This window comes from Vanellus vanellus (genome assembly GCF_965231255.1).
Source record: "Vanellus vanellus genome assembly, chromosome: 3".
Lineage (NCBI taxonomy): Eukaryota > Metazoa > Chordata > Aves > Charadriiformes > Charadriidae > Vanellus > Vanellus vanellus.
In genome coordinates this window covers 78,584,054-78,593,244 of record NC_138907.1, presented here as the reverse complement: position 1 = coordinate 78,593,244, position 9,191 = coordinate 78,584,054, and the positions used below count along the sequence as shown (strand labels likewise).

The 9,191-nt window shown below is 42.9% G+C and overlaps 1 protein-coding gene across 1 annotated transcript in view; it reads left to right on the top strand.

Moving 5' to 3' along the window:
* Positions 1 to 4,541: 4,541 nt before the first annotated feature.
* AFG1L (AFG1 like ATPase) overlaps positions 4,542 to 9,191 on the top strand; it is a gene marked incomplete at its 5' end in the record, with an annotated part of 66,466 nt that continues 61,816 nt past the window's right edge. The window contains one exon of the mRNA XM_082480522.1: positions 4,542 to 4,647. Coding sequence (XP_082336648.1) covers positions 4,542 to 4,647 — 106 coding nt within the window. The remainder of the gene's footprint in view (positions 4,648 to 9,191) is intronic.

Here is a 9,191-nt window from a genome sequence, read left to right as displayed (position 1 = left end):
AGCAAGGCAAGAAAAAACTCATTAATTCTAGTGAGATTACATATGCACTCATCTGGATAAGCATTTGTTACGCAACCTATGCTACCACATCTGATGGCAAATGTGAAAATACAGCAGAGCACTGGTATTGTCTTAAGTAGAATATATTGTCTGCCTCCTGGCAAAGCCTGGTTTCATTACCTATTCCAAAGAAATAAAAGAAGTGCCTAATATTGTACATTTGGGAAGTTGGTGAGCCTATGATGAATCAAGAATATAATTTGTTCTCACACTGGGTAAATACTAAGAGTGAGGTGTAAGTTGAATTTTTTCTCATGGCATACTGTCTTAGCACCATTGTTCTATCTGCTTTTCGTAACAGAGACAACTGGTGGTGGAGAGCTGTACAGAGGCAGGCTACAGGGACTGAATATTTTAGTGCCGGTGTGTCAGTAGCATTGGTAAGTAAGGAGGTTACAGTGATTTGGTAAGGTCTCATATCTCTAGTTTTTTTTTCATTGAGCTTGGATACAAATCCTCTGACTGGGGAGACAAAGGGGAAGATTCCCTGCTTCATGACAACCCCCCTTTATATCACATGAAAGCTTTCATGCCACACTGGGTAATGAGGCAAAGAGAAGGAACGAAGGTGGGGGAAAATTAGAGTCCTGTGAGCCTCCTTGTTTCCTTCCAACCCTCAGAAAATTAATTTATTTTGAATTGTGTTTCACCTTTTTTTTTCGACCCATAAGACTAGAGTTACACTATCTGTAGTTGTTTTTGCTTGCTAGAAAGGTTTTTTTACTCAGGATGAAGGTGAGCATAAATTCAGAAAAGAAAGTTTTAGTTCTGTTTCTGACATGAACTTTGGGCCAAATTTCAAATCTGGAGGGAGAAAGGTCAGCTGTGTTTGTAGGTCCAAAGATTAGATGCAAGAAATCAAGCATTTAGAGTAACAACCAAGAGATTCGGTACTCGTAGATTTGTTACTACACCTTATTTATTCAGCTATGACACAAAGATTTTCTGGCCTAACTTCAAGTGGCAATGTGAATACCAGAGTCTTATAGCATGTACCCACAAAAGCAAGCATTAATGGATGATTATTTATTAAACTCTCAAGTAGTTTTTTGTTTGTTCCTTTGTTTTTAAAAGAAAGTCACATTTAACTGGAAGGGAAACCAAATCTCTCCATTATCCAGTTAGGATTCTCCAGCTTTCTGACAAGTGCCCAGGTTAACGCACTTTAGTTGGCATGGGCATATTTTGTCACAACTTGTGGGGAATGCTGACTCAGGATAAGGCAAAACCCACAAGGCATTGAACTAATTGTGCAATGCTTTATGTGGAAAAATGACTTCCTGTTTCCTGCATTAGCTGTCAGTGCTTTGAAGCACGGTGTTTGAATGTCTGCATTGTATACTTAACATCCAGAGGAAAATATTATGCATACAAATAGAATTTGTTATATCTACATATTTTATATATATATTCAGATTTAACTGTTGCATTCAATTCCTCTTCTCCCTTTTTACACTATATTATCCCTTTCAACAAGGGTGATTCTTATATACACTTCTAGATTCTTTAGCGTTTAAAATGTCATCCACCAGCTCACAGGCATTAATTTCAACTATGAACCCCTTGTTCTGAGAGATGCTGAGTAGTGCCCCTGTAGCTGGAAAACTGCAATGAATTTCTAGCACATTGAGCTGTTTGACCTGACTGAAATGCAAGCTGTAAACAGATAGTGGAAATGGCTGTAAGTCCATAAGTTTGGGAACATTTCTGCAGCTTTATTAATCTGAAGCTTTATAAGCAATGTAGACTATTAACAGTGTATTTGATTGTCTCAAAATAGATGAAATTAATATCAAGTTTACTCCTGAGTGTTTTGACATAATCTCAAGAAAAATGGCTTTTAAAGACCAGGAAAATGGCTTCTCATGGAAACTGTGTTGATGAAAACTAGCCCCAAAATCCATTTTCGTAGAGTAGGCTGAATGGTCAGTCTAAGATCAAAAGTATGTTTACGTATGGGAGCCAAAGATGTTTCCCATGGTGGGAATATCTTGGAGCTGTGCCGGCAGGTAGACCCCTGCCCTCCTTCTGCAGATACTTAGAGAAGGTCTGGCAGAGGCCCAAAGACCCTTGGACACATAAGGTTCAGTACATCAGGATTTCTAAAAGGAGTGCACTTTATACCACTAGAGGCCAGAGTGGGCCTCTGGAGGGGTTTTATTATACCCCCGATTTTTATTCCTGTTAAAGACCACTGATACTTTTGCCTAGCTGGCAGACTAATAATGCAGCTGAGTAGCTGGGCTGTACAAGTGTTTATTTAATTTCTACACAGTTGAAATGTCACATTTTTGGAGGTGAGCAAAGGGACAGGTATGGTGAATGAAGTACACAAATGTTTTACAGAATGAATCTGTGTCTGTTACAGGACGTTAAACATGCCAAATACTTGAAAGTCCTGTCTTTTAGGTTAACACCAAAACATGTTTTTGCCAAGTGCTTACAGCCAATGCAGACTGAGTTGCTGGGGTGTGCAATTCAGTGTGCAGTGGCATTACAGAGTTTGCCAGCATATAGAAGACTCATAGCGTTGCAGAGGGTTTATTCACTTAGGTAGAAGATGTCAGAATAGACCCAAATGGGAAGTTTTTCTATGCTGCCTTGGATAACAAGGTTAAGAAAAAAACAGTAACAATTTAAATAAATCAGATGTTTTTGCTGAAGATTATGCTGTCATTTTCTCCAATTATTCTTGACATTTCACCCATTCATATTGTGATCTGAGTTAATAATGGAAGAAAAAACAGCTCTTGTTGCCTTGTTTATTCTTTGTTCTCAAGGAGATAAGCTGTTTATAAAGATAAGTTATTTGTTATTTAAATCACTTTTACTGAAGTTGTTTGTTTCCTTGTTTGAGTTTCTAAAAATATTGCAACAATTGTGATGCATCTTTGAGACGTCCATTCAATTCACTATGATTTGTACTGGAATTTATTCCTAAATGGGTACAGGTGTTGAGAGCTATAACATGCTAGAATGAGTCAAAACCAATAAATGCTCAATAAAGGAAAGATGAAAGAAAATGCACTGAAAACAGCTTTTTTAAAGATGTGATAAATTGGCACTTTAGTTTACTACTTAATTAGATATATAGTACTGAAGATTTGTCTGGAGCAACTACATATTTTAAAACAGCTGAACGTGTTAGAACATAACTTCAGTTGCTGTTAATATTTTCAAGATTGTAAACATTATTTTTAAAATTAGCAATACTCTTCAGTAAAAAAATCAACTTTTGCTTGCAAGCCGTTTCATAGTGCCCTGATGCAACATGTTGCTACACTCCTATAAAAAATAAAGTTGATTAATAGTCTATGAAAATGGCTTGCTTTCTCATGTTGCACGGAAACTTAATGCTAGAATAAGGTATCGGAATCCTGATGTTGCAAACCCAAAAGTCAGTTAAAGCATTTCCTCGGCGCTTTTGCCATGAGCAGGCATTTTGTTATCTATTTCTTGCACAATGCCCTCCGTAGGCAACATCTTTTGAAGCCCCGTCCTGACCCTTTGGGTGCGTTTCTGATGGGAACGGAGTCTGCCAGCGATCAGGCCAGTGCTACGCTTAGCGGGTTCCCAAGTGCCGGTGCCTTTCCCTTGGACCGTCGGCTTTTTTTTTTTTTTTTTTGGCATTTTGCCTTTCTGTGGAAAGAGCTTTGCAGCCACAGTGGAGGTGGCTGGAGAAGACCATCAGGTACCTACCAGAGGAGGCAGGCGGTTGGCGTTCTACTGAGGGGTTCTCCAGAGCCTGCCGTGGGTATCCGAACACATCCCGCCAAGGAGGACGCTTACTGTGCGCTAAGCGCACGCCGGCCCAACAGGGCTGAACCAGCTTCTAGGGTTTGCATTATCTTCAGGGAAATGGCTTTTACGTTAACATATCGTGCCGTTGTGGTTTAAATAGACATTCATTGCTGTACTGCTGGTGCACAGATAGGCTGTAACTCTGGCCAGGAATATTTGTCCTTAATATTTTATGGTCCAGGCTTTTGAAGGTAAACAATGCAAGCTTGGAACCATTGACAAACGCCAACCCGGTTGCCGAAACCCCTCAGTGGTGGCCAAGCTGGCCGGAAAGCTGCTGCACTGGCGACTGCCTCAATGCAAACACGGTACAAATCGCCGCCGACAAACAAGTTGTTCGGAAAACGCGAGTGGGCGGATGCGGCAGTGAGGCGCTGCAAATGGCACCCGGGGGGTCAGCGGCCGACGCGGCTGAGTGGGGAGCACGGCCCTGGGCGGGCGCAGCCGGCCCTGCCTCCCCTGCTGGCCGCCCGGCTCCCCCGGGGGCTGCCTCACAGCCTGGGGCTCGGTTTGGGGAGCGCAAGGGGAAGGAGAGGAGCCGGGGACAGTCCCCCGCGCCAGGGCGGCTCTCCCAGCACCGGCCGAGGCCCGCGGCCGTTGCCCTGGGGGGCGGCGGGACTCCATTTCCCAGCGCGCCCCGCGCCCCCACCGCGGAGGCGAGGCGAGGCCGGGCCGGGAAGATGGCGGCGCCCGTGTCGCCCTTGGTTACTGCGCGCTGCTTGCTGCGGGCTTCGGCGCGGCGCGCTGCCCGCTTGCTCCCGGCGCCCGCCGCCGCCCTGCGGAGAGGTCTGTACCGCCGCGGGAAGGGAACTCGCCGGCTCCGCAGCCGGGCGAAGGGAGGGCGAGCGACGGGCTGCTTGGGCACCGGGCGGGGAGGGGGGGAGGGAGGAAGGCAGGGCGCCGTGAAGCGGCCGCGGGAGCCGGTGCGTCCCTCCCCGCCGCGCCGCGGGTCTCCCCTCCCGCGGCGAGATGGGGCCGGGCCGGGGGGAGGGGGCTTGTCGGTGCCGGGTGGGCGGGCGGGGCGGGCAGCAGCCGCCGGGGGGACGCGCACCGGCCCCGCCGCGCCGGCGGGGCCCTGTCCGTGTCCTCATGTTCCCCCGCCCGGGCAGGCCGGGGCGGCCTCTCCCCCGACTCAGACCCGGAGGGGCTCCGGGGGCTGACGCCGAGAATCGGCCTCCCCCGGAGTGGGGCGGGGGATCCGTGAGCGGCCCCGCGACTTCCCGAGTCGACGGTGGCGCTTTCCCCCGTGTAAATGGGGCTTCAGGGCGCTGCGGCCGCACCGGGAGGTTGGTGGGCGGCGAGTGCGCTGGTGCCTGCCAGGGCTATCGCGGTGCCGTAGGCTGTCCCTGGGGCTTCCACCACCACCCGCCCCCAAAAAGGGTCCTCCGATGTATAGAGCTGAGCTCCGTCTGGCTTAAAAAGTCAGCGTAATACCCAAACTTAAGGGGAACTAGATTTTGTTAACTTGAGGCTTCGGTTAGAAACAGAGATGTTTTTTCTTTAGTGAGAGCTATATTAGTTCTCAGCCGGTCTGACAAAAACGTGGGAGTTCAGTTGGGTTCAGGTGGGTCCCCGAGGTATTAGTATTATAGTTGTATAAGTTTTATTTGGTATTGGTCTAACACTTTATGTAGATTGCTTTTTATAACCGGCATATTACCATTTAAAAAAAAAGTTGTCAAAGCAAATCCAGTGGCTTTAGGCGTAGTTCCTCAGCTTGCATGTTCAAGGGAAGGTAGCCCTTAAATATGTTATTTGAGGACATCTACAGGGGTGGGCAGGCACCATTGGATTGATTTATAATCTCGTTTTTATGGTCACTGGTTTATAGTCTTGTTTTTTGGTTTTGTGATTTGCTTTCCACACTTTTTTACCTTTTCATTATTAAAAGACTTGACAAGTAGTATTTGTGTAAAGTTGCAATTTCACTGATAACCTTTTCTGTCTTTTTCTACTTTCATCGGTAGGTCAGATTGTTAAATGGCATGTGCATGGAAATAGTACCAGTAATCTTATTTCAGAATAACATCACAGGCATGTATACAAAAAAAGCGGGCTTCTAGTTACAACTCATGTTTCTCTAGAAGCTTAAATATTGCTTCATATACTGCCCTAATGAATGGACTGCAAGAAGGCTAAATAGGGGGTTCAGTGATTCACCCAAAGTCATATAATGAGACAAAGATGGGAGGACAGTCCAAGTCCTTGTTCTTATATCTTAGCTGCAACCTACTCTTCTGATTTGAACTGCTCATTTCAGCAGCCGTTTTTTTTTTTCATTTGTTTTATATGATATTGGCCTAACATTTTCAATTTGTGCAGATAACTTAGCCTCTTGCCCCCCACCCCCCCTGTATGGTTGGTTGGACTTTGCTTTTCTAAGCATTGTATTAAGCACTGGAAAGTAAATAATTTTTTCAGGTGGCCTCCTCTCCCATTCTTCTCATTAATCAGTGTGAAATATTTTGAAAGGAGCAATTGTTTGGTGTTATTGTAGGACTGTAAATGTATTTTCTGCTTTATAACCAGTGTATGATCTCTTTCCTGAGAAGCTTACATGCCAAGTCTTTGTTCTTCTTCAGGTTTACACATGTGCTTAACTCATCTAAATCCTTGTACACCTTGTACACCATGGGTTAGTTTACCTGTTTGAAACTGATTCTGCAAAACTTGCACATATATTTAATAAAAAATGAGACAACATTATTATTATCTACAGGTACTAGCCTGCAAAACAAGTTGTCTTTTCTGATCTTTTGCTGCCTTCACTCCTACTCTGCATAAAAATAACCTTTGGAGCCGTAAGACTGTACCGTTTCTCTTCCCTGTCACTGTGGTATCATCAAAAAAAAGGAAAGATTTTGCAGCAGTTCTGTTATCAGCTTAATTGTAAGTTTAGCGAGGTCTCTGATACCACCATCTGCCTGTTGATAACTTCAAAGTCCTCTTCTTCTGTCATGGCAGCTGTGTTTCATGGGCAATTTTAGCAGCTTTACATTAATGGTTTGGGGGTTTGAAGCAGTTTGGCTTCATTGTGACCCAAATTAATATTCTGAATTTCAGCTTGGCTTGTTGAAAACAGGACAGTTTTTAAAAACTGCTTTGTATTACCTTTTTTGTTTTCTCCCCCTCCCCCCAAATTCCAGTGTTTGTGTAAAGCTTCCAAGGCAGAATTCTGCCTGTGGAGCAGTAATGACAGAGATGTGATTCCTGTACGTTGGCTTAACATTGGTTTAGCAGAAGATGTTCCAGCTTCTTGATTGTGACTGTCAGCAAAGGTGGCAGTTATGTGATTTTGGGGTCATTAACTTTGGGGCAGTTGTCACCTCCGTGAGTTTGGTTTAGATGCAGTTCTTGGAACAGCTATTAGTTTGAAATATTTTTTATCGTTAAGACAAATAGTAATTAACCATTACAGCAAAGTGGCATAGAAAATGGTTAATTTGCCAGCTCTTGTGTCTTCAGAATATATTTTCTTCAAAATAAGCTGTAATCAAACACAATTCTTGAGCATAGTTCGGGGTAATTAGATAAATTTAGCTTCCCTTATACTTAGAAAGGTCAACGTTGTCCTCAGTCTTAATCTCCATGAATGAAAACTATGTCTAATTGTTCCCATGAGGGAGTGGTTTGAAGCATACATATGGCACAAGGGTTAAAGCTGATTTTTTTTTTTTTTTTTTTCTTTTCATCTTCAGTCCCCTGAAGTGCTTGTTTCAACTTTGTTTCCAGAATTAATAATACACAGTTTCAGGTATACTATATGTGAGTGACCCTCTAGTGAAGTGAATATTGTAATCTGAAGCATGACTTACCTTTTGCAATAGAGGGAGTTCATTTCTGTTTGTTTAATCTTTGCTTCTTAGCTGGATGTTATCTATCCGTCATGGTTTTTCTTTTTCGTCCCATTGAAGGTCTAAAATTCTAATCACGTGTTTAAAAGTTGTTTAGTCTGAAGGCAGTAAGAAATCTTGCAGACCAAACTTTAATTAATCCGTGGAAGTCCAATAACTTTTTCTCTCTCAGAAGTGAATAATCATCTTAAATTGACATGAAATCTTTTTGCATTGCTTGAAAAGTCACAGATTAATAAATTCTAAGGTATCAGTTTCTGCAGTCATGGAAAGAAAGCAAAGGTAAAATATGTGTCAAGGAAGCCCAGGTTCTTTTCCAAGGACCTGCTAGGATTTTTGTCATGGGAATTCTCTTCTGAGAGGTTTTAGACATTGCAGTTCACAACCTTACATAATGAAATACAACTACTAGGAAAAAAATTAGGATTACCAGGGTGAGTGGTGTTTACCTCAGTTACCCTTCTGTGCTCTCAACCTCCTGGCTACTGTCAAGATCAGTTCTTGATATGCCACAACCTGGCTTCCATTTCAGATTGTCTTCTTACATAAATAACTCTAGTGCCTGCCTCAGCTGTGACTGTTGCTTTCATAAGCGGTGTCATTGAAACTCGCATGCCTTTTTCCTGTGTCATCTCAGACATCAGTTCTAAGGAAAGGCAGTAGGAAAACTCGACAACATAGTGATTAGTTTTTTCAATTTGCTGCTCTTTTCTAGAGCAGAAGGTCCCTGGAGTTAAGACCACTTTTTCTTTTCATGGTTTTATGTAGGCACTTATCTTTGCAGTGGTAAATTAATGCCAGTTTACTGAATGTGTCCTAAGTTCCCCCACTTTAAAGGAGATTTTTATAATTTCAGATTGGCATTTTCATTAGGCATTTATACACTAATAAGTTTTTTTAGCTTTAATGAGTTTTTCCTCTCAGACTTCTCCGAGGCAGGACTTTGTGTTTATCACAGCAGGTCTTCGCTGCAGCTTGGTCTGTGATCCTTAGATAGGCAAGCAGAAAGGCAAATGCAAGCAGCTAATTTTATGGCTTGAAATAAAGTGAGATTACACTTAAATATGTATGTTTTAGGATCAGGAATTTAATAAAAAGTTGCAACCTGGTGGCAACTCTAAATAAGTGGCTAATGTCAGGCTAAATATGGTAACATCCAACACTGTCATGCACCCTGGATGTGGGAAAGAAATGCGTATCTGTAGTTTTACACCATTTTATGTAAAACTAGGTGAATAATGAATTGATGCTGAACTTTTCTATAGTTGTATCTAGAATACTACATAGAGATAGAACATGCTTTTTGTGTGTGTGATACTTAAAGATTTCACAGGGGAGCTAATAAAAATGAAATAACAGTTTATGTAATACAAAGATTAGATAATGAAACAGGAAGACGAAAATGAAAACCCATCTTTTGCAGTATGGAGGAGAAGGCTGTAGGACTACGAGTAATGCACTGAATCATAGGTGGTT